The following is a 26,001-nucleotide window of genomic DNA, read 5'->3' as shown; positions in this document are numbered from 1 at the left end:
AGTGGGAGACTCTGAGGAGGAATCTTTAATCGCCACACTACAACACACGCATTCATGCAAACACACCTTCACACATGCTTTGGACGGTGGCCGGTGAAATGGGCCCTCTGCATCTATCTCATCCAGGCTTGTCCTTCCTCTGGGAGGGGGGCAGCCAGGAGCAGTGGGCAGCAATCGACAACGCGCCCGGGGACCTAGTTCCCATATCTCCATCGCTGGTCAGACGATGATGTTGTGCACGTTTTTGGTGGGGGTCCTTACTGAGGAAACCCCATGTGAGCACGGGGAGAACATGCAAACTCCACACAAAAAGGTCCCCTAATGGGGAGATAACCCGCCGGAGCACAGTGCCACCGTGCTACCGTGCCACCGTGCCGCGCTACTGTTGACTACACACTGCACCTACTACATGCTACTTTGTCCACTTTGCTATCAAACTAGCCACTAGTCATCGCTCCTCCGTACTTAGCGTGAGGTATGCATTATTTTGTTGTACATCTTCGCTGTAAATTTGCTATCGCGGGTATTATCTTGGGAGCCGCGTAGGGAGACTCTCTCAAGGCCATTCCTTTTAATACCGGTCCTGTTCTCCCGCTCAATTCAGCCCAAAATGGAAAACTGGAGGAATGGCTTGTAATTAACCCTCATTGCGTTGGCAGCCTGTAATGACAATGACGATTCTCACCACCGCTACTTGCTAGCATCCATAAGGGGAACATGGAGTCCACTCAAATCAAAGTTTTAAGGTGGATGAGGGGATATTAGGTAGCAGACTCACTCAGTAGACTTCTGAGTCGTGTAAAGGTTGTCGCTAAAGAAGTAGAATGAGTGTGATGGAATGGTTCTACTTACTACCATATCGGACAGATGTACATCACTTTTTGCAAGTACCTAGTAAAAAGTGATGCTTGCTAGTACTATGTTAACAAGACCTTCTACTGCTAAAAAGACGATCGTACATTTCTTCGTCAGAAATGTACGATGGCGCCTGTGTAATCTGTAAATTGCTTATAACTGGCCTTGAAAATGATCGCCACGTCATTTTGAGGTGGCGCTTCCCTTTAAATCCAGTTACCGCACGTGACTTGGCGCCGCGATCGCCAAAAGCATAGGCTTTAATGTTTGTGTTTAAGAGCGCGGCCGTTACCGAGGTCAGTCTTGGACGGCCGACGCGCTCCACTTGGCCTTCAACCGCCATGACTGAAATAGAATCTGAAAGCGCTGTTTTTAGCTCGCTGAGGCTTGCTCTTGAATGAATAAGGCCCAGAATGTTCTACTGTTTGGAGCGGAAAGGAAGACGGCCAAACGGACGTCTCCGTCCTGCCTTCTCTGTCCCCGCTTGGCTAGATCAGAGTCATGACCCTGCGTCTTTATGTGTAGCTTCGCCGCCGCCTCCGTTCGCACAGGAGTACGAGACACGGATTCCCCAATCATTTTTTTCAAATGTTTGTCCAAATTTCAGTCGACGTTTGAGCCAGGGTTATATGCATGATGGGCAGCAGTCGCTTGGGAGGTTGGGCGGCTCATCCAGCAACGGGGAGATTGTCAGATCGCCAGCTCCGGTGGTCACATGCTGAAGTGTCCTCGAGCAAGACGCTTGACGCCATAACTGCTCCCGATGAGTCTTGCATGGCTGCCTCCATTGGTTTATGAATAAGTTGGAAGTTGCTTTGGACAAAAGCGCCGATGATATCTAACTAAATGATATAATGTAATGTATTGTTCCACAATTATGAGCTTATTCCATGGTACTGGTATTGAATGAATCATGCCTATGACAGTTGACCGCTGACTAAAGAGTCATGCTTGTGACTCTTCCATATATGATCCATATATCAACGCCTTCCCAGGGCAGACGGCGATTCTTCTGCCAACAACTTTGAGAGAGAATAGCAATTACCAAATTACACTAGGGGGCGAGGAGTCTTGCGTGGCTCGACACGGTGGGGAACTCGGGCTCCAAGCTGCGATGCCGATGGCCCCGCTGCTAAGCTCCGTAAACATCCCGAGGTGTTCCTGGGAGCCGCGCTATAGAAGCGACGCTCATCCATCTCCTTTCAGGAGCCCCGCTGCTCTGGGCCCGAGCAGAGGCTTTCTCTCTGACTTCAACAACTGTTTGTCTTTTCTTTTCAAACCGTGCATGTGTGTGTGTGTGTGTGTGTGTGTGTGTCTGTGTGTGTGTGTGTGTGTGTGTGTGTGTGTGCGTGCGTGTGTGCGTGCGTGCGTGCGTGTTTATGTGTATTCCCCTGGATACGTAGTTAAAACCAGTAGAGTGAAATGGTTTAGAAATAAAAAGGGCCCCTTAACAAGCAAAAAGGAATGGACCTCACACACATGTGCATACACACACACACGCACACACGCACACACACACACACACACACTCACACACACACACACACACACATGTACACACGTACACGTGTGCAAGCATACACACACATTACGCACACAAACACACACGCACTCAGAAAAACACGAAGTGCTATTTTTGGCGGGAACAGACCATGCATATAAAGTGTTGTATTATCATTTAACATTTGCAACTGTTTTTATAAACACATGCAAACACACACACACACACACACACGCACACACACACACACACACACACACACTGTGCAGTGTTGTGCATGTGCGCAGCTTGTAGCCTGTAAGTGGAGGCGGTCATGCAGCTCCTTTCGCATGTCGCCCGTTTCCACATCTTGTTTTTTCCCCCCAGATCGATGAATAATTGCTCCATTGCCTCAAAGCGTTGCTGGAGCTCGGCACAGTCGACTGCGTAACGATGACCTCATGAAAACATTAGCACCGAAAGGAGCCTCAGCGTTACCATTTGGTTTGTGGCATTTTGTTTCTTTTCTCAGTTTGGTAGCGGACTTGAGTAACTCATTTACAAACTGGTTTTAAGCTTTTTTTTCTTGGAGCCGAGTAACTTTGGGTTGCCAGGTTGCACTCCAGCCTGTATTATGTTTGACAAATGTAATACAGGCTGGAGATAAAAAAAAAACAAAAAAACAGAGAACCTGTTGTCAGTATACTCTACTGTCAAAATACTATCGAAGTAGTTCAAAACCTCCACTGTATTATGAATTGAAGATCCACAAATTTGGCTTTGGAGTGCACCAGATGCCTCTTTTTGAATTCAGTTCTATTCTATTCTATTCTGAGTTTTGGTTGAACCTGCAGAGCCTGCAGCCAGCCATTAATACAAATCTGCACATGTGTCAGCCTGCCATATTTAGCAAAAAATAATATATATATATATATATAATTATAATAATAGAATGATTGATTGGGATGACTCATTTTTTCATGAAGAGGCCATGGCTCTGTCTTGCGGGCTGCCTTCCAGTCCCATCTGGCCCTTAACTAAACTTCTCAATTCCCCCCACATATGCTTTGTATTTGATCCGCTCCAAGTCTGGTGCAGAGAACATGCGGCGAATCCAGCGGCGCGAGGCCACCTCTCCGCCGCCATGTCCTCGGCTGCTCCTCTTGATTTTTGGCTACCGTTATGATTTTATCATTTTTTCGAGTTTTATACGGACCTCAAAAATAAATCTGATGAATGCAAATTTAATCTTACGTCTACTCCTCTCGTTTGCAGCGTTTGCCGCGCTTGTCTGGCAACCCGCCGGCCACTCCCGCCGGCGCCTCCAACTGTTTAGTTCGCTTGCAAACCTGCTCTTTAAACATAATAATAAAGAAAGCCAACTGTGCACGTATACTCCCCTTTGATACTGTACTTTGACTTGTCTCTGAACCGCAAACAGCTTTCATCTGCTAAAGCTGTCCATCATCAATGCCATTCAACAAGATATTTTATGCCACGAGCGGTCAAAATGATACAGATGTTTTTAATGTTCAATATGTGCCGGATTTTCAATAAAGTGATATCGCCTTTCAATATAGCGTGTATTGTGTGTCAGTCTACCGACCTACTTACCTACCTCCCTACAGTACCTCTACCTACCTATCTATCTGCTTACCTCTACCTACAGTATCTACCTACCTATCTACCACCTATCTACCTACCTATCTATCTGCCTATTTACCTATCTACCTATCTGCCTACCTCTACCTCTCTACCTACCTACCACCTTACGTACTAGAGGTGTGAATCTTCACTGGCCTCACGATTCGATTCGATTCGATTAGGATTCACCTGTCAATGATTCTCGATGCGTCTCAATGTATCGCTTCCCTAATTTCCTATACGGTCACCGAGGCCTGCGCCAGGGAGAGGTTGAATGTGGCGGTGAACACTGGGGGGCAAGCCGGTCGGCACGGGACTTCAGAACATGCCCGGCGATGCCGTCCGGACCGGCCGCTTTTCCTGGAGCTCACCCGCCTCCGAGCCCTCCACACGCCGCGCTCGGAGGTGCTGACTGTGCGCTCACCTCCGGGGGCGGAACACGGTTCTGTTGTGCAAAGCAGGGGGCTAGCATTCACCGCCGTGGTAGGTCTGCCTCTGTAGTCCGTAATAGTCCGTAATGCCTGCCACATGTGTCCGGTGTCAGACAGCTGGAACTCAGACTCCGCTCTCTCTCTCTCTCTCTCTCTCTCTCTGCACCGACGCTTTGCCTCTTTCACGGCCCTCGTCAGGTGCTGAGACGCCGCTTTGCGATCGTCCGTGTTCCCCGGCACGGGCCGCGACACGGCGCCAGCAGCGCGTTCAATGCGTCCTGTATGGATTTGTCAACCCACGGTATCGCACCGTAACCATGGCAGCCACGCCCTCCGCTAGCTTAACAACGAAGTTCGTCACCGCTCCTGTAAACTCGCTGACACCGTCGGGGTCGGAGCCAAACACGGCCCAGACTACCGTCACTCAGCACGTCCTGCAGCTTGGCTTCTGATTGACCGGTCCAGCACCCGATTTCCTTCGTCCCCGGAGCTTCCTGAACGCAATGTTGGCTGTTATTTAAATCACCATAAAATCTGTCAATTAGAAATAAATGGTAGGGTCTAGGTTTTTTTTTTTTTTTTTTTTCATGTAGGCCTAATTATATTTCCAATCTCCTGATAATGTTCTAGCACTGCATCGATGCAGAATCGTCCACGTCCGCATCCCAAATTTCAAGATTGAGAAATTTTCCACACCTCTACTACATACCCACCTCGCTACCGACTTGCCTATCTACCCACATTGGGATGAAGAATTTGGCAATAAAGCTTTTCAACTTCTCTGGCCCTTCTGTTTGGAACGAGCTTCTAAACATCCTAAGATTCTAGTCTTTTTAGGTACGTTCAAAGCTACAGTTAAAACTACGTGTCAAGACACGGGAGATTGTAGTTGTTTCACCTCCTAGATTTACACTTCCACGATGTGCTATTTTTCTCTATTTCAAGGTGCGAATGTTCTTTTACACCTTAGTCCTATGCCTGTTATTTCGGTCTGTTGTGTAGCCTTCTTGGCCAGGTCTCTCTTGGAATATGGACACTGAAACTTAGTAAAAATGTATCCAACCATGTACTTCTGTACCTATTTATTTATTTATTCATTCATTCATTCATTCATTTATTTATTCATTTATTCATTCATTCATTCCTCTCTTCCCTCCTCAGGGGGATTTCACCTGGAGCGGCCTGTCAGGGCGTTGTGTGCGCCTGGCACCAGTGGCCATCCAGAGCCTGTCGGAGCTGGAGCGGGCCCGGCTCCAAGAGGTTGCCTACGCCCGGCTGCACCAGGATTATGACCTGGGCTGCCAGATCACCATGCCAAAAGGTAGGGTATAGGTTAGGGTTAGGGGGTTCAAATCTTCAGGGCCTGTCTGTTTGGACGTTGAATCTTCTTCCCATGGTTGAGGGATTTCCTCCAGGTTCTCCGGTTGACTAATACCTCCAATGACATACTGTAAGTTAAGGTTGTAGGTCAAATGAGTTTTTGACTGTGATTTGGGAATCCCATTCACTGTGTTTTACGGCCGTGATTACCCGGGATGGACTTTGATTTGGTTCAACTGGACAAAAAGCATTTGGATGACGATTGAATGAGAAAAGGGCCTTTATGCCTCAGGAATCGTCTTTCCCATCAAATGTCTTTAGGTTATAACTGTCATGCCAGGAATGCATTGCACAAAAGTGTGTGTCGTTTGTTTTTGTTTCTAAGTTTCAAAGTATTATTTGTCCAGTGTGTCAGATGACAGGAAGTGTCACATTAGCGCTGTAATGCAAGGACCAAAATAGTCACAACTAAACTAAACGACTTAAAGTGACTCAAATAAAGTAAAAAATGCAAATGTAATAAATATTTAGTAAAGATTTTAAAAAGTACAGAAGTTAGTTAGAGCAGAGAAAATCAACAATTTTACAAAACTGTATTTTACAAAATTGTTTGTAGCCAAGTTCTACCGTGCCTTCCTTCATGCGTATCACAAAGTTTGTTTAGACGGCTTTCAATTCCAGAGTCCGGAGTCCCCGCCTCCCTGACCACATCCACTTTGCATCCCCCCCCTCCAGCACATTTTAGGGAAGTTGTGTGCGGCATGTGTTTGGAGGAGTTGTGACGACAGCGTGATCTGAGATGTAAACTCCTCTTTGCATCTGGACGCGCACTTCCTGTCGGATGCAATATTGGACACGCGACTCTGCGTAATGAGGAAGAAATAACTAGAGCAGTGTTTGTCAGGCACACTAGTGCGCTCTCCAGGTGTGCCATGAACCATTTTCAAATTCCAGTTAAAGTAAATAAATAATGAAAATGAGCTCTTGTGTTGCAGTATCAAAATTGCAAGGATGTAGCCAGTGTTTGTGACGGTTGCAGTGGTTGACAGGATATTAGTGTGCCGTGGGATTATTTTAATCTAAAAAGTCGCAGAAAAAAGGTTGGGAAACACTGAACTAGATTATTCTCATAAAGGGGGTAAATGTGAGGGCTGCCACCATCAAGACATTTTAGCTGACAATTAGTTATCACACAAATTATCGCACAATTTAATTGTCAATTTTGTTCATTTTATAATAAAACATTTTGTTCACAGTTTAAGTCTATAATGAGGTAATGATACACATTCACCCTATGAAGGAGGGCCATTTCTTGACAAAATGTATGTTATTATATTGTTTTTCCTCCACTTAACTGGTTATTTCTAATATTCTATTGCATTTCTAATATTGCCTTAAAATTCCCCTCAAATTTGTATTGAAACATGATTGTAGATTGGAACAGATTTGATTGTTATTACCTGAAGTAATTGCAATCAGGCAATTATAAATAATAATAAATATTTATATCCAGTATTTCTTTGTACACATTTTCGCTATATATCTATATATGTATGATATAATGTTTTTTAATTTCTTTAATATCATTTTATTTAATAGATTTTCTATTAAAGAATTTAAAATATTAAAGAAAGGCCCATCCTGCGTAATGGTGGGGGCGGTGCATCTTAATTCCTTTCTTGCGCTCGATTCGAGGGCCCTTGGAGCACGTGACTGCAGGGGTTGCCATGGCAGCAGTGTAGTATATACTTCGCAGACCGGGCCCCTGTAGCGGCCTGTGTATTATCCCGGGCCCCGCATTCCAGCGGAAGGTTAAACCTCTCTCGCCGTGATTTAATACACACTCCTCTGTGTTGCTTATGAATTCCAGCCCCGACGGCCGCCATGTGCTGGCCAGGGAAATATTTCAAACCTTGGATGTGTGTGTGATTTACTTCTATGCTTGTGAGTTATAGTGTTTGCAAGTTGAGAGAATGTGATAGTGTTGTCAAGTTATTAGAGGATACAATAGTGTTTGTGAGTTATGAGAGATTGTGATATTGTTTGCGAGTTATTATAGGATCTGATGGTGTTCACGAATTTTGAGAAAATATGATAGTGTTTGCGAGTTATTAGAGGATGCAATAGTGTTTGTGAGTTTTGAGAGAATGTGACATTGTTTGCGAGTTATTATAGGATCTGATAGTGTTCACAAGTTTTTTGAGAATATGATGGTGTTTGCCAGTTATTAGAGGATGTCATAGTGTTTGTGACTTATGAGAGAATGTGATAGTGTTAACAATTATGAGATCATGTGGTAGTGTTTTATGAGTTATGAGATTATATGATAGTGTTTGCGAGCTGATAGAGGATGTTATAATGTTTTGCGAGTTGAAAGAACGCGATAGTATTTATGAGTTATGAAGGAAAGTTATAGTGTTTGCGAGTTATGGGAGAATGTGATAATGTTTGTGAAGGTGCGTGCGGCGGTTTCAGAGCACAGGAGGGCAGATATTTCAATGGGCAACTCTGACATGGCACCGAAATGAGGCACCAAAATCTGTGTTGTGATTGGTCTGATAGATAGTCTGACCTGATCGTAGGACCTGCTGCCCTAGTGGAAGTGGGTTTCGGTACCCACAATGTACAATGAAATAGGATTTTACCCATTTTAAATCATTTAAAAAAATAGAAACGCAATATGGGGTGGTCACTGTTGATATTTTGAGAGAAAAGAAACAACATACAAACACAACACAACAAACACATAGAAAAAAAAAAAAAGGAAAGAAAACGCAGATATTTTAGTCCTGGCGGGGGGTCAACTCACTGGGGGAAACCCGGTGGTAGTGTTTGCGAGTTACGAGACGATGTGATAGTGAGAGATGATGAGAGAGAGAGAGAGAGAGAGAGAGAGAGAGAGAAAGAGAGAGACCTAAGGTGGTAAGGTTTTACAGGGCTGGGGGATTTCCGTAAAGTTTTTTGGAGCCATCTGTCAAAAATTCAAACAATTTCCTATCGTTGATTTCCCCCCCCCCCCCCCCCCCTCTCTCTTTCCCTGCTGCACCTCATCTCCCTGGCCCTCCTTCATAACATCTGCTTTTCTTTGGCACCCGCGGTTCACACAGCTCCACTCACTTTCTCTCCAAACATCGATTATTTTTTTCTCTTTCTGTAATCCACTTTGTTTTTCTCCCTTCTACACCTCCTCCTTTCAGTCTCTTCTCCGGTACGCACCCAAAACAAGGCATATGTTGCCCGAAGGGAAGAACGAGAATAAATGAAGCGGCTGTATTAATACAGCTGCAATAAATATGTACTTAAAAGATGAGCGCTTGATACTTATTTCTTATTTTTTTTTTTATTTTCATTTAAACAAACCTCTAGGGCAGGTTCCAGCCATTTTCCAGCTCTAGGCAAACTGTCAATGGGGGTGGGGGGTCACTCATAGTCTATAGCATGGGGACTCCCTGAGGGGAACTAGCCACTTGGGGGGTGTCCCTGAGAACTAAATGCCTTCAAGGGCTTTTTTTCTGGTTGTATTCGCACCGGCAGTAGCTGAAGTGACGTCAGCCAATTGTGACCCACCGCAGACTTTAGGTACATTTGGCGGCTTTTGACTTTTTGACAAACTGTGATTCTGAGATAATCACCTTCAAAGTTTTTCACCACACTTAGCTTCTATCAGCCAGCTCCCAGAATGCAAATGGGTGGAGAACCAACACGTCCACATGGCCACTTGACACCCTAAAAATGGGGACTTGACACCCTGCTGAATGGGGCAATAATTTCAAAGTTTTCTCCAACTTTCCAAAGGCAAGGGCAGGCATCAGGACACTGCATGGGAATAATAAAATTAATCTACAATAAAGTTGTCGGTTTTTACTTTTATTGGTTATATTTTTATTACCACAGAGTGTAGGTGGGCTGGTGGCGAAGGACTGTGCACTTACGTCACTGAAGGTTCATCTTGTGCCGGTTAGTCCTTGCCCTGGAGTAGGAGCTAAAAAAATTTCCTGAAAATGCCTTTGTGGCAGTTTCACTTACCACATCCCACCCAAGTGGCGTGTTCAGGGACCTCTGGCACAGAGACATAGAAGACGGGGTTGTAGAAAACACACTATACACAACAATTTTATTGTGGGGAGGGGGCTTGAAAGAACAAGCCCCGGAGCAGATGGACACAGGTCATGAGAGGGGCTCCTCTCTATTGAGTGTGTGGGGTTTGGGGGTTTTACCTGTTGCTCTTTAGACCAGCCAACGAACAACAGGTATGCAGCCACTCTGATCCTGGGTCCCCAATTACCTAGATCCAGGTCAGGTCTGGCTGCTCAAACCACACCATCCCTACACCACATACCCCCGACACCAAACTGAGACCAGGGAGAATACCTGGCCGAAGCGTTACCCCTCCCCTACCCCCCCACCAAGCCGAGAACGAAAAAGTATAACAAAACGTCTAAAATACAGGCTCTGTATTTTACAGAGCTACACCTACTATACCTAAAATAAATAAAACACTGGACTCTGAAACAGGGCTCCCATACCTTAAACCAACAAATTTCCATAAAAGATTTACTTATCTTTGTTCTCCAGAACAGCATGGTGTGGGGATGGGGGTTTTAACCTGTTGCTCGTTAGACCAACCTAATTACCTAGATCCAGGTCAGGTGCAGCTGCTCAAACCACACCATCCCCACACCACAGCCATTCTAAGAAGTAGGATCGTTCCTAGTTCATGCAGTGAGGACACATAAAAAGGGATGGTTCCTGCAAAAGTTCTCATAACTATCAAAAAGTGCGAAAACGCTTCATGTGAGGTGAGGTGTTGAAATTTTCAACACCTCACTGGACACATGCCATGCACCAGCCCCCTTCAAATCCTCCTCCATCATCTCGGCCCCAAAAAAGCCAAGGAGCACAGGACCTAATGATTACAGACCTGTCGCCCTGAAGTCTGTGGTGATGAAGTCTTTTGAACGCCTTGTGCTCTATCACAGACCCTCTCCTGGATCCCCTGCAGTTTGCCTCCAGAGCCAACAGGTCTGCAGACGACACAGTTAACTTGGAGGGCCAAGTTAACTGTGTCGTCTGCAGACCTGTTGGCTTCATCCTCCAGCACCTTGACTTCTCAGGCACCTATGCCAGGATCCTGTTTGTTGATTTCAGCTCTCCCTTCAACACAATCATCCAGGCTATTCTGCAGGACAAGCACTCCTAGCTGACCGTGCCTGACTCTACCTGCAGGTGGATAACAGACTTCCTGTCTGATAGGAGGCAGCACATGATGCTGGGGTAAAAACATCTCTGACTCCAGGACCATCAGCTCAGGTTCCCCTCAAGGCCGCATTCTTTCTCCTCTGCTCTTCTGCCTGTACACCAAAAGCTGCACCTCCAGTCATCAGTCTGTCAAGCTTCAAAATTTGACGACGACACCACCCTCATTGGGCTTATCTCTGGTAGGGATGAGTCCACCTACAGATGGGGGCTTGTCTATCTGGTGACCTAGTGCAGCCAGAACAACCTGGAGCTCAACGCAGTGATGCTAGTGGAGGTGGTTGTGGACTTCAGGAAAAAACGCAGCCCACTCACCCCCATCACCCGGTGTGACTCCCCCAGCTCCATCATCAAGAAAGCCCAGCAGAGGACCTACTTCCTGCGGCAGCTGAGGAATTTCAACCTGCCAGAGATGATAATGGTGCGCTTCTACACCTGCACCTCCATCATTGAGTCCATGCTCACCTTCTCCATCCCCATCTGGTACGCTGAGGAAACCCCCAAGGACAAGGGCCGACTACAGCGTGTCATTCACTCCACTGAGAAGGTGATTATAGGACCTGTACACCTCCAGGACCCTGAGGCGTGCTTGTAAGATAAAAAACAACAACCTTATTTTACATATTTTCATATAATTAACATTTTGTTTTCCTATTGTTCTATTTTACATTTATGTTTCCTGTATGCACCAAGACATTCCTTGTAAGTGTAAACTTACTTGGCAATAAAAATGATTCTGATTCTGATGAGTCATCACATCAGCCAGGCTACAGTAACTCAGCAATAGTCACTAGTAACTGGCAATAGTCAGATCAAGTTATCTCATCTAGATACCTACAAAGGCGTTCAGCGATACTTTGTGACCAAATTCGTAATTTTTTTGCCCCCATTGATGCTGTTCCCGAAGACTATTTGCAGGGCCAAGAAATCCAACCAATCCCAATCCCACCACACACACTGTAGTTTCTTCGGCTGATGAAAAATCAAAGAGGAGCAGACACCAGGTGCCAATTTTACAGTGATAATCCATTAGATCATCTGTGTTGGGTGGACTGCACCACAAGTCCCTGAATTCTATTCAAAACGGCAGCCCCCCCCCCAACATCCGGGTTGGCCCTCCTCTTTCGCTCTGACGGTCGCTCTCCTTTATCAAATTCATAGCAGCTTCAAGTCATTACTTTTGAACGTCACAATCTTTGCGAAAGGGGGACTCCTTCGCCAGCAATGGAAACGGAGGAGCACATTCATCACGCATATACACTGAACAGCTGTTTCTTAAAAAAAGTGCCAGCTAAATAAAATATGGGCTAAATTCTGGATCGCACGTGGGGATTTGTTTTGAAGAAAACAATTTGACAGATAACCACTTTCCACCCACTTTCACCTATTACAATGTTTGTGTGAATGAATAGGAGACGGACAAGTCAAGTGGTGGTCCTTTGAAAGCATCTGATCCTGTATAGAGTTTGGTTTGGTTCTTCGGCAGCCGACGCCAGAGAGAAAAGAAAATGAGACAGCTGAGCGAACAGGAGGATAACTTGATGATGTCAGCAAGAAAAAAACAAACTCCGATCCAGGACTGGAGGAGACGGGGCGGCTTCCTACCGAGGCAGGCGACGCTTCTAGCCCCGTAGTTTCGTCTGCTGTGATTTCCAGGGTTTCCTGACCATTAATCAACGGATTTGGGAGTCATTTATCATGCCTGACAGCTGACGACGCAGTCCTTTCGCTCTTCCAAGCGCTGCTGATACTTAACCCACATGTGTAACTCACATATTAAAAAAACATCCTTTGTGGCAATTGTCCTCTATTAACCTTTTCCTAACAATTTAGCCACAGTGTTTAAGTCGTAGTTATATTTACTGGAGTCGCACTATTTCTCTTTGTTTTCATTATCACCCGTGGGTTCAAGCAATGGCAAATAAATATTGAAATTCCCAAATGAAATATATCTAAAGTCAATGTAGAATTTGTGGAAATCACTGAGAGTTCTCAAAGGTGCCTGACTAAAATTGTAAAATTAAAGCACAATTTTGCAAAAAAGTGCAAGGGTAAGAATTACTGTCAACTTCTTAATCCATTTTGGACATTAAAATAGGAAATTTGAGAGAAGTTATTATTATTGTTATTATTATTATTATTACTTAAACAGGTAGGTCACTTAACGACCTACCTGTTTAACAACCGTTGGGACTTAGGGCCAGCTCTCTGACCGGTCTGTATCGTACGCACCCCGCATGTTTGGCGTCTCAGCATCAAGCATCTCATCACGCATCACCCTTTTTATACTATATACTATATACACTATATATACTATTTATACTATGTACACTATATATACACTATATACGCTATATTTACTACATATACTATATACACTGTATATTAGGTACACTCTACATTATTTGTATTATTATTATTCGTAATAATAATAATAATAATAATAATAATAATAATAATAATATATGGACGTAGTTTATTGCCTATTTCTGATGTGAGCATTTTTGGATGTGAGTATCTATCTGTCTGTCTGTCTGTCTGTCTGTCTGTCTGTCTACATTGTGATTCATGATCATACAAAACATGTAAAAATATATGATCTAAGATATGTATGTTGTGTACAGGTATTCCTCACTTATGACCGAGTCGCGTTCCTAGGACCAACGCTAGTGTAGTGAATACTGGCACCGCGGGAACGACACTGACACTGAGAACGGTGATGAGATGAGATTTATACAGTTTATATAGTATATATAGTGTATATAGTATATTTAGTATATTTAGTATATGCAGTGTATACAATGTATATAGTGTATACAGTGTATACAGTGTGTATAGTGTATACAGTGTATATAGTATATATAGTGTATATATGCATTTTAGGCTCTCTAGGCAAGCTGTCGCCCATGGGAGGTGGTGTTACCCCTGGGCCACACCAGACGCAACACCGTCTGCATCACATCAGCGACACGACAGGGTTGCGTCATTTGACGATTCGTCAACTTCTTCCAAATCCGTCTTCAATCCGTCCACAGCACGTTCGCGAAAGCAATGTTCTCGAGACTTTAAACTTCAAACTGTGAAATTCTCAACATTCAATGGGTAAGTGAATTAAGTGAACCTTTGCTTTCGTTTTCAAACATTTACTTTTTATTTGCATTTGGAGTCTGTTTATGAACGTAGTTGGATCAGTTTGTGACACATCAGCTTCTGGCTTAAATACAATTCCTTTTATTGCTGAAATGAATAATAATAACCTTTAAATACAACACGTTTAATCGCTGGAATAAGTAATAATCTATAAATACTTTGCGCCTATTCACAGGAGGAAGGCGTTGCCTGTTCTTCTCCGTCAGCCTAAGGGAGAAGCCAGGGACGGCAGTGGTGGGTTCATCCCATCAACCAGAGGAGAAGATTTTAATGTTCTATAATTAATTGTTACTTGTGTATTTATTCAGCTGTTTTTGTGATAAAGTTTTCTCAGATTATTTTTTTTGTTATCAGCTATTTGTGGTTTCATTATTGAATGAAGAAAATCATGCGAAATTGATATATTCTTGTACATTTGATACAACATAATGGCTTAATAATACCTTATAAATAAAGATTCCAGACAGATTTCTCTACTTCACAAATCTATTGCTTGACAAGTCAGTAAATAAAACTACTTCTCAAGTATGAAGTAAAATATAAAGTCTATTCCTGTGGGGGAAAATGTACGGACCGCACATCAGCTATATGTATACAGTGTGTGTATGTATATATGCATACATATATATATATATATACTATATATGTATGTGTGTGTGTGTGTGTGTGTGTGTGTGTGTGTGTGTGTGTGTGTGTGTGTGTGTGTGTGTGTGTGTGTGTGTGTGTGTGTGTGTGTGTGTGTGTGTGTGTGTGTGTGTGTAAATGTGTGTGGTTGATGCACACCAGGCTTGGTAATTAAATTTCTTCACTAAATACATCTTTTGAATGGACCTCTATGCGAATCTATGCTCCAGTTCACGCTTTGCGCTCTGAGAAATAGAGCTGTGTCCTAAAAAAAATGCGAGGGGTTTAGGGGCCTCGCGTCATGCCGCTTTCACGACGCTTTCGTGACGCTTTCGTGACGCTGACGTGACGCTTCTGGTGTGGCCCAGGGGTTAGAGAGTGACGGTGAAAATCCCCGTTACGCACGGTGCTTGTATCATTCCAAAAGGAAAAAGAGTAAAATAAAATAACCTACATCTAAGATAAAAGCACACTATTTTGGCGCGGCGATCACGTGGACATAGTCGGTACCGTCAGAGAGGGAGCGATCGGGGCGCAACAGTGGCTGCCTATGTCGCCTATTTTAGATCCAGGCTCATAAAACTGTTCATAAAACATTCGGGGCTGAAGCCCCCGACGCCCACCCCTAACGACTGTATGTAAGCGTTTTCTTTTTACACTATTACGCTGAGAAGACACCGAAGGACGAGCTGGCGTCGTTGGATGTTCGAATCCCAGACAAGTTACCAAGATATTAGGAGAATATTTTTGTCTCAAGGGTTGCTCCAAGACCAAAGAATATCAGGTTGCTGTGCGCTAGAATCCCAAGATCTGTGATCCCTTCTAACCTCTCACCAGTACGCGCTGGAATCCTTCAGTGTGTGGACAATTGAGATGGACAAAACAAGTCTTTTAATGTGTGTGCTAGGATTTTAGAGGTCTTTGGAAAGTCTTTTGGCCTCCTAGAGTATGTCAAAGACAAGACACGAACAATCAATCAAAGCGTGATTTTATTTTTTCCCCTGCTCCTGCAGACGGACAGAAGAGGAAGAAGTCGCTGAGGAGGAAGCTCGACTCGCTATCCAAGGAGAAAAACAAAGACAAAGGTATGGCGTTCACTTCCCTATGGCCGTTCCTCCCTATCTCGATCCCGCTCTCTTTTTCTGGCGAAAGTAGAAGGACCCCCGTCCATGGTCCCCAACCCCCGCAGGCAGGTGAGCGAGGAGGAGGTTATGAAAACACAAACGTTTCTGTTTACCGTGCCTTGACGGTTTATATTTAGCCAAAGTGGGGAAGGAGTCCTTGTAAGGGTCCCGGCTCCGAGGAGGAGCAGTGTTCCCCTCCGCTGAGCTGTCCAAGGCATACTTGGCAGAGCTGCCGAATAGATCTCGGGGAAGGAAAAAAAGGAGAAGGAGCTCGGATGGAGGGAGCGGCCAGGGGGGAGAACGAGATAGTAACGAAACAACGCCTTGTCAAACATGTAAGAGACCAAGTCCTTATCGGCGGTAGATTTACACGAGGAAAATGGAATCGGGGGGGGGGGGGGGGGGGATACAAGTTTGCAGGCAACTATAAACGTTCATTCCTTCCTACGCTTGGTGTGTCCAGATGAAGGCCATTTGTTGATGTTCTTCAGATTGGGAAACAGTGGAAAATAACCCTTACCTTCTGTTGTAATACATCGATAGCAGATAGCCAACTAAAGCGCCGGGAGATCGCTGCCTGTGTACCGTGAACGCTGTTCGAGTTCCACTTTGAATAAATCAATAAAGGAAACTAGCTCTTGTGTTGGGTTGTAGTAATGCATGGGAATGCCAACTCTGCGTTCGTCGGAACAAGCCCGAGAACTTTTAGTGGTGCATGCTAATAACCAGTTGTACATGTTTGTGATGTTTTGAGTGGTTAACAGGATAGTGGTAGTCTGTTCCCATTTCTCCGACCCCTTCTCCGTGTGTGTAGCTTTAACCGTAAAGCATTAAATTGATTCTATACAGGTGCCTTTGAGGGCGCTTGATAAATACCAGCTTTGTTTTTCACTTTGAACAAGTCCTCTCTCAGAAGAAAAAGGGCACTCCTTTATGCCAGCTATGCATGACGCTAACGCCTGGTTCTTTGATGCTCCACACCCGCGGAAACCTGAGACTCCCCGTTTTGGGGCCAAGGCCATACATTTGCATTTCAAGATGCTTGTTTTTAACCGTTCTTGGTTTTAAAATCTAAAAGGAGGCGCAACAAAAAAAAACAACAACACTTTTTGTCAGTGTTATTCGCTATAAAGCCCTGAGCAAGCCCCACCCATCCGGTGCATCAAGGAGCTTATAACAAAGGCAAGAAATTGTTTACAGTTTTGTACTGTCCTGTCTGTCGACAGACTTTTCGCATGACTTCAAACAACCATTAACAAATAATTGCAGGCACTCTGCTACTGCACACTGTGCACACTGATGTAAAATTGAATGGGTATTAAAAAATGCTCAATAGCGACCGTTCCAAAAGGTCGTAACGTGACTTGGTGAAAATCGGACAGGCTTCTTAGCAGTGATGGGGGTAACGCGCTACTGTAAGCACATTACTTTTCTCTGTAACGAGTAATGTAACCTGTTACAGTTTTAAAGTCAGTAATCACATTAGAGTTACTAATCAAACAAGTATGTGATTACTCGTGCCTTGCGTTAGCCTACAATGTTCCATATGTAACTAATAAAGGAATCTCTGTATGTCTTTTTATGTATGGTGGTCAGTGAAGCAAGACAGCGTTTGCAGACAAAGCCTCTTCATTGCCTAACCACACTGCGAGACGGACGACACGGTCGGCATGAAAATGAACGCGGTCATCAAACCAAACAGCAATGTCCATCAGGGTTTCAGTACTTCATTCCCCGAAACAATTTGACTAAAACACTGAACAATCATGCATTACATTTGCATACGACATTTAAAACTTAAACTTAACAATAAAACGTAATAACATAGCTCTCAAAGTCTGAAGAAACGCAAAAGTAACGTCACGAGTCTTGCAACAACTTACTTTCCTAAGGGAGTAATACTTTTTGAGTAACGATCCCAACACTGGTTGTAAGTTCGATTGAGCTCGGTTTCGTTCGGTTGTTGAGAGAGGTGAGCTTTTGGTGAAGTAAAATGTGATGTGACTTCCGGGTAGGTCATGTACCACATGGGTTTCACAAATGAGGCATAGCCTGCGGCGCTAGTTCTCTCAGACAATCCCTCCTGCTCTACCTCCTTTGCTGCCTGCTTTGCTGGGCTCCCTCCACCTCCCCCGCTAGACCTGTTGGGCTCTACTCTTCTATCCAACGGGGAGATTCGAGCTCATCACCCCACATTATTTCTCGCACACTAAGTACGCCTGCAGTATGCTTGCTGTACACGCCGGGACTGATGGGCTGTAGGGTGGAGATGCCAACCTGAAACGATGCGAAATAAATGAAGATCATTTTGGAGATAAAATATCACACACACACACACACACACACACACACACACACACACACACACACACACACACACACACACACACACACACACACACACACACACACACACACACACCCTGACCCAACTGAACAGCTGGTCTCTTTTTCCCCAACTGTTGGCTTTCTTTGTTGGTTTACTGTGAGGGTGAGGCCATGCTATAGTATTCTGGAGCAAGCCCTAGATTAATATTTAATTTGTTTATTTGAGAGTGTGTAGTTGTGTGTAAAAAAAACCAAAAAGAAAACCCTGGAAAGACGGATAGAAAGGAGTTGTCTTTCTTTTGAAAGGATGGAACATCTCCCTCAAGGGGTAAATGCAGTGTCGGACGTGGCAATTTGTCGATTTAAGGCTGCCGGCGTGTCCATGCTGACGGCCTCGATAAACGAAACGGCCGCAGATCTTCTCCAGAGAAGCTTTTTTTCATTTTCCTTCTTCCGCCGCTCCCCTTATCTCATCTTTTCAGTTCGATTGGCATCGCGGGTTATTCGGAGGTCAGCAAACGCAAGGGTTGAAACTGAACTCACTCAGCGCAACAGACAGTACCTCCCTTCTCTCCTCTCCGCTCTTACCGAGCCTGCCCCCTAATAGTCTCGTATGGAGTAAATCGGCAAATTGGTCGGTACGCTTAAGGGTCCCGGTTTGGGGTTTTCAAAATGTGGTCACCCCAACTAAATATGAAAAGAATGTGTTCAAACGTAAGCTTAAAATAGGATAAAAGGCGCTGTCTGAAGAGCCGGTTTACGCACCATGGCTGGCTTTCCGTTGCGTGATGTCGGTGGAAAGTATCTGTAGTTTGTCACATCTTTAATTGGGGCCCTTTTGATGCTGAACATGTGTCGAGATTCTTGAGAGCACGGCTCTCCGGAAAAGGCAAATGCCAGCGGGAGTCGTAAAGAGTTTAAATTTGGGACTTGTTTGATCCTGACGAGACCGGACTGCGTCATTTTGAACGACTCTGGAGTTTTGGACACTTCCAAAATGCTTTTTTGTCAAATGTTTGTTTTCACTTTGTTTTTGTTTCTTTCAGTCGATTTACTTGTTTCTCTAAATAGATGTTTTATCAACTTTTTTTCTCTCTTCTTAAATCATACAAAGCTCACAATCCTCATTCCCTTATCTCCTCACATTCCCTCACTTCCCTAACTGTCACTGTCATCTCATCTCATCTCCTCATCCCTCTCTCTCTCTCTCTCTCTCTCTCTCCTACCGACTCCATCCCCCCATCCCTTATAGAAAACATCCCCCAGGCCTTCAGCATCCCCCTGTCCCAGGTCATTGCCAATGACAGAACGCACAGGCAGCGTCAGGATGGCCATCGCCAGGATCCCCCTCAGCGCGAGGAGCACAAGGACCCCTCTGACCTGGTTTCCTCTATTTTGCAGGTACTATGTATGTATGTATGTATGTATGTATGTATGCATGTATGCATGTATGCATGTATGTATGCATGTATCTATCTATCTATCTATAGAGCTGGTCGTCTAGTAATCTAAAGGTTGCTGGTTCGATCCCAGGCTCCTCCTGCTAGCATGCTGTAGTGTCCTTGAGCAAGACACTTAACCCCTCATTGCTCCTGATGGCTGCGTCCGTCGGTGTTTGAATAATTGTAAGTCGCTTTGGATAAAAGCGTCTGCTTAATGTAATGTAATATCTATCTGTCCGTCCATCTGTCTATCTATCTATCCATTGAAACAGTTGTTAACATCTGTACATACAAGTACCTAATTACAAGGAAAAGTATGAGAATAAAATACTTTTGTTGTCAGATTATGAACAGAAGCGGAATAAATGAAATGATGCTATGTTTTATGGCTAGAGTATGGATAGAATTAGACTTGAAAAAATACTCCAAAAAGACAATATGTAATTATCTATTACATTTCAGTCAGTGTTACCAATTACTTCCAAAATGTAATTTAAACTTAAGTCTCTCATTGGCGCCGTTTGCTTCTCCCTTTGACCCTGGTTTTGGAACTCGGCCCTGCAGTTTGCCACCAAGCGGTCGTCCAACAAGGAGCTATCCAGCAGCAATTCCTCGCTGAGCTCCACGTCGGAGACGGCCAATGAGTCAACGTCACCGAACACTCCGGAAGCCGCTCCACGGGCCCGCAGGAGGGTGAGCCATAAAAATCCTAGCGAGAAGTTTTCTTATTTCTTCTTCATCTATGGGATTGTTTACGTGATAAGATTAGTCTGTATCTTTTCTTTTACAAAATTCCAGTTTCCCCCACAGGAATGCGAGAATGTCCTCTAATCTGATAGCCTACTGACAACTGTATGGTAGCAGCTTTTGTATGGGAAATCAATATTGATGGGAAGTAAGATATATTGATCTATTCTTCTCTCTTCTCTTCTGTAAGAGAAGAGCTCCATAAGAAATCCATTAGGAAATACAGTATATGCCATTATGAAATATAAATGCATGATCCCATTTTCCAATTCATTCGATCAGAAAATGATGATCTGGGGTCATTTCATCCAATGATTCTCCTCCAGGGGGGCATGTCCGTGGACTCCATCACGGACCTGGATGACAACCAGTCCCGCCTGCTGGAGGCACTGCAGCTATCGCTCCCCACTGAGGCGCCCAGCAAGAAGGAGAAGCACCGGGACAAGCGGCTGAGCCTGAACCCCATCTACAGACAAGTGCCACGTGTGGTCGACAGCTGCTGCCAGCACCTGGAGAAATATGGTGATTAGCAATACACTTGGGAATGGAGGTTGTAGGCCAGTGGTTCTCAACATGGGGTCCAGGGATACACCTTGGGTCCTTCGTAGATTCCCCAGCAAAATGATTAATAGTTCAAGTTCACCATTATTTATTTCCTTTACAATACGTTAGCACCGTTAAAGAATGTATAATGATAATAACGGTTTTGTTACGAGTTTCACTATTATGTTCCTAACTATAGTATAGACAGGTATGGACATTTGGACAAAATCATATCTAACAATACAAGTCTTCTCTGATTGGGGTCCCAGGGACACAATCATATGGCCTAATGCGCATCAAATTGAGGGTCCTTCCTTCACATAAAAAACATTGAATGTTGAATTGTTCTATTCCGGCTGTGTGTGCAGATTAATGCCAGGAAAATCATGTGCTATCTTTTCTCATGGGTCGTTTTGACTATGGGCTACCTGAAGACTGATTCGATCATCCATCTCTGGTTGCACAAGGAAGTAACCGAAACCTGCCTCAGTAATTTGTTAGAAAGTTACTGTTGTTGTCATTGGTTGAATGGACATAGTTGGAGCCGTGTCCAAAGCCCTTGTAAGTCGATGGTAATTTGTGATTTTCTAACCATTTACATTTTTGAAACCCAGCTTGTTTTGTACAGTGTGAATTTGATTGTGCACACATTCTTCAAAAGTGGACTTTGGAATTTCCACATTTTACTTCAATGTACAGGTATTCACCAAGCAAAAAGGACTTTAACCTACTTCCTCCATGTAATTACGTACTCAAGCCCTCAGAGGCCATTCGTCACTTGCCCTCCTTCAACGTGGAACATATGAACTAGCCATCATGCTTATGTCCCCCGGTGTGGCAAGTATTAACATTTTACCTTGCGATATCACACTTCGACCATGAACTAATCTTCAGGACCCAAGAGGATAGAAAGAATGTCGGGAGTGACGAGAAAAGTAAAATACTTACAGTGTCTTGTGTGTTCCCGGCCGCTGCTCCGTGCACTCCCGTCTCCCCGTCTTTCCTCTCTTGACTCCCCCCCCACCCCCCCCCCCAATCACCTACATGTCTGCTCTCATTGGCTGTAGCTCGTTGCATCACTCCCGACTCAATCCCAACGCGACCAGATATTTCACATGCTTGATGCCTTTCAAAGCTTTATTGTCTCTGGTCTACGTTTTTTTTTTGTTTTTGTTTTTTTTATTTGCTTGTGTGTCGTCTTTGCCCAGGCTTGCAGACCGTGGGGATCTTCAGAGTTGGAAGCTCGAAGAAAAGAGTACGACAGGTGGGTCTCCTTGTCTTTGCATTGTGAAGAGTCCCTTCTCATGGTAGTTTTTCACCGTAGTGGACCAGCAGAGAGTGTCATTAGTCCGGTCCACTAATTTGAAATTGATTCCCATGCATTTGAACGACACTTCTCCGCCAAGCAATTCAGCACCCATTTCGTTTACAGAAACTTACATAGGTTTTACATAAAGGAAAGTGATCTCATTTTTATGATTTCCTGTGCTGCTGTGTACTCACAAATGTACTTCATGTGCTTGGCAAAATGCCTTACTGCATAACTTAATATCCACAATTTTGCTCTCATTCTCTCTTGGATGAATTGGCTGGATGAAAAATAACCCTCAGCCAACAAATGGAAGATAAATGATCAGTCGTTGGCTTAGCACAGTATGTATCTTTGCTGACAAAATGGTCAAGTCATGTCCCGGTTTCCTCACAACCCCAGGGCTGTTAACTGCTTAAAGTCAAAGTTTTTTTTATCTAATGCACAGTATAACATAGGGTCATTCTGAACAGTGAAATGCTTGTGACAAGGCAAGCGACGACTACATGGAAGGAATTAGTAGAAAACACTAGCAGCAGTTCCGGGAAACATAAAAATTTGGAATATAATTTATCCTGGCGGTTGTAGAAAAAGTGACAGTATAACTGAACAATAACAATAGAAATATGAAATATAATAATATAAAGTGGAGGTGTGCTGATGGATATGTACATTAGACTGGGTTATTTACGATGAATGCACAAGTGACTAGAACATAGGATTGTCCATGTGTCTTCAATACGATCAGTAGCTTATTATTGCTGGTTTAGAAGCTGTTACGAATACGGTCAGGTGAAAGGATTTAATGAGGAGACACGCAAAGGATCAGGGTCCAGGACAGACAAGGAGTCAGGACCCAGGAGCAGACAGGAAGTCAGGACCAGGAACAGGCAGGAATTTAGGACCAGGAACAGGGAGGGAGTCAGGACCAGGATCTTAGACAGGACCGACAGTTAAGAGACACACGCAAGAACACACGCAAAAGGGAGTAAGCACCCATAAGGCGGACGGCGGGGGAGCTGGAACCCTGCCCAAGCCACCAGGGCAGGTAGGTGGTGGCTATCTGGAGGGCGACCAGAAGGCCGGGCCCGGGAGCCAAATCGCTCGGGGGGTCGATCTGACCTTGTGGCAGATGAGCTGGGGCTGCTTCGGAGGATGACCCTGTAGGCAGGGCCACTTAGTGGGGCGGCAGAGAGGCCAGGCTTTGGCTGGGGCGACCCCAGGCTCGGGACCGGGAGTGGACCTCGAGAGAGGGGGCCGATTGCTCCAGAACTGGCACAGACTGAGCCTCAGGAGAGATGGCCAAGGGCTTGCAACTAAAATGGACTGAGCCTCGGGAGAGGGGGCAGACGGCTCGGGAACTGGAACAGACTGAGCCTTGGGAGAGGTGGCAAACGGCTCGGGAGCGGAGTGGACCTCGGGAGAGGGGGCGAACAGCTCCGGAACTGGGACGGATTTGGCTCAGGGAGAGGCAGCCAATGGCTCGGGGACTGGAATGGACTGAGCCTCGGGAGAGGCAGCCGACAGCTCCGGAACTGGAACGGACTGAGCCTCGGGAGAGACGACCGACGGCTCGGGGATTGGAACTGACTGGAGCACAGGAGAGGCGGCCGACGACTCGGGAACTGGAACAGACTGGACCACGGAAGAGGTGGCCGATGACTCGGGAACCGGAGCAAGGTGGACCTCAGGAGAGGCAGCCAACGGCTTGGGAACTAGAGTGAAGTGGACTTCGGGAGAGGCGGCTGACGGCTCGGGAACTGGAGTGGACTGAGCCCCTTGGAGAGGTGGCCGACGGCTCGGGAGCGAGGTGGACCTCTGGAGAGGCGGCCAATGGCAGACCCCCTTTGGCTTGACGAAGAAGGTGAAGACAGGTCATGAGATAACGGACTTGGGACAGGTGTTCAGTGGCAGGGATTTGACACCAGACAGAGACAGACAGAGGGAGCAAGAGAGGGACATAGGGACCTAGAGACAGACAGGGGGAGCCAGAGAGGGACAGGGGGACCTAGAGACAGACAGGGGGAGCCAGAGAGAGCTAGAGGGAGACAGAGAGAGACAGAAAGAACACAAAAGCAGGGCGGGATACTGACAGATGCCTGATGGCCTGGGGATAAAAACTGTTGGTGAGTCTGGCAGTCCATGTCCGAATGCTCCGGTAGCGTCTACCAGATGGCAACAACGTGAACAGTCCATAGCCAGGGTGGCTGTAGTCTTTTATGGTTTTTGATGCTTTGGTATCGTTGTGTATGGTAGATGCCTTGCAAAGAGGGGAGATAGCAGCCAATGATGCATTCCTCTGTCTTCACCACCCTCTGGAGGGCCTTGCCATCAGCAGCGGACCAGCTGCCGTACCAGGCAGTAATGCAGCCAGAGAGGATGTTCTCAATGGTGCATCTGTAGAAGTTGGTGAGAGTTTTGGTAGATATGCAAAACTTCTTGAGTCTCCTCAGGAAGTATTTTCGCTTTTAAGGTAGTTTTTATAGCCGAGTCTGCCTGCCGGGACCAGGTGAGGTTCTCTTTGATAAAATACACAGGAACTTGAATCAAGAGACTCTCTTCACTTCAGCTCCATCGAATGGGGGCATGACCCCTCCCCTGCTGCTGCTTGAAGTCCACAATCATCTCCTTAGACGTTGAGAGAGAGTTAGTTGTCCCGGCGCCATGTTGCCAAGAAGCTGATCTCCTGTCTGAAGGATTCTCATCATTGTCGGAGGTAAGACCTAAGATGGTGGTGTCATCTGCAAACTTGAGGATGACATTGGAGCTGCATGTCGCCACACATTCATACCTGAACAGGGCATACAGGAGGAGACTGATTACACAACCCTGAGGGGCTCCGGTGCTCAGGGTCAGTGCAGAGGAGGTGAGGTTACCCATTCTCACCACCTGGGGTCTGCCCGTCAGGAAGTCCAGGTTCAAGTTGCAAAGGGAGGTATTAAGACCCAGGATCCTGAGCTTGGGAACAAGCGTCGCAGGAACAATCGTGTTGAACACTGAGCTGTAATCTACAAACAGCATCCTCACGTATGTGTTTCCCGTAGCCAGGTGGGAGAGGGCAGTGTGAACTGTCAGGGCGAATGCATCGTCCTTTTGGGGTGGTATGCAAATTGAAGGGGGTCCAAGGTGTCAAGAAGGATGGAGAACATGTGGTTTCTGACTGGTTACTTTCATGAGTTTACTTAGTTTTGAAAGCTCTCCTCACGTCAGTCATATATAGGGACAGAGCGTAGTCATTCTGGTCCTCAGCTAGCTTCCCAGTAGGAATGGTGATGCTCGCCTCAAACCGTGCATAGAAGGTGTTGAGCTTGTCGTGGAAAGAGGCGGCGGGCTGGGCATCACTACTATTCCTCCCTTTATGGTCTGTGATGGATCGCGGTCTGCACATGTGTTTGGGGTCAGAACTGTGGTAATTAGACTCCAACTTGTCCTTGTAGTCTTTTTTGGCATCTCTGATGGCTTTCCGTAGGTAATATCTGTACTTCCTCAGGGCCTCCGGGTCCCTAGAGCTGTAGACAGAGGACCTCTCTCTCAGCTTAGCGCAGACATCATCAATTACTCTGGGCTTTTTGTTGTGGAAAGCCCTAACATTAACTTTCAGGATGATGTCATGGATGCACTTGGAGATTTAGGCTGAAACAGAGTCGGTGGATTCAGTCTCATTCAGTCAAGAGAGTCTGTCTCATTTATGTCACATTTTTACTGCACCCAAAAAAAAACATAGACTACAAGTTTGCAAATTGGATCA

General features: G+C 45.3%; 1 protein-coding gene across 1 annotated transcript in view; it reads left to right on the top strand.

Moving 5' to 3' along the window:
* Positions 1-26,001, top strand: part of LOC307247790 (rho GTPase-activating protein 6-like) — a gene marked incomplete at its 5' end in the record, with an annotated part of 117,744 nt that overhangs the window by 78,497 nt on the left and 13,246 nt on the right. The window contains 6 exons of the mRNA XM_080023911.1: positions 5,572-5,731; positions 15,774-15,845; positions 19,465-19,613; positions 20,219-20,347; positions 20,728-20,923; positions 22,153-22,208. Coding sequence (XP_079880037.1) covers positions 5,572-5,731; positions 15,774-15,845; positions 19,465-19,613; positions 20,219-20,347; positions 20,728-20,923; positions 22,153-22,208 — 762 coding nt within the window. The remainder of the gene's footprint in view (positions 1-5,571; positions 5,732-15,773; positions 15,846-19,464; positions 19,614-20,218; positions 20,348-20,727; positions 20,924-22,152; positions 22,209-26,001) is intronic.

The sequence above is a fragment of the Zeus faber genome, assembly GCF_960531495.2.
Source record: "Zeus faber genome assembly, chromosome: 2".
Classification (NCBI taxonomy): Eukaryota; Metazoa; Chordata; class Actinopteri; order Zeiformes; family Zeidae; genus Zeus; species Zeus faber.
The sequence above is the reverse complement of the archived record's forward strand: the minus strand, read 5'-3'. Positions and strand labels throughout refer to the sequence as shown.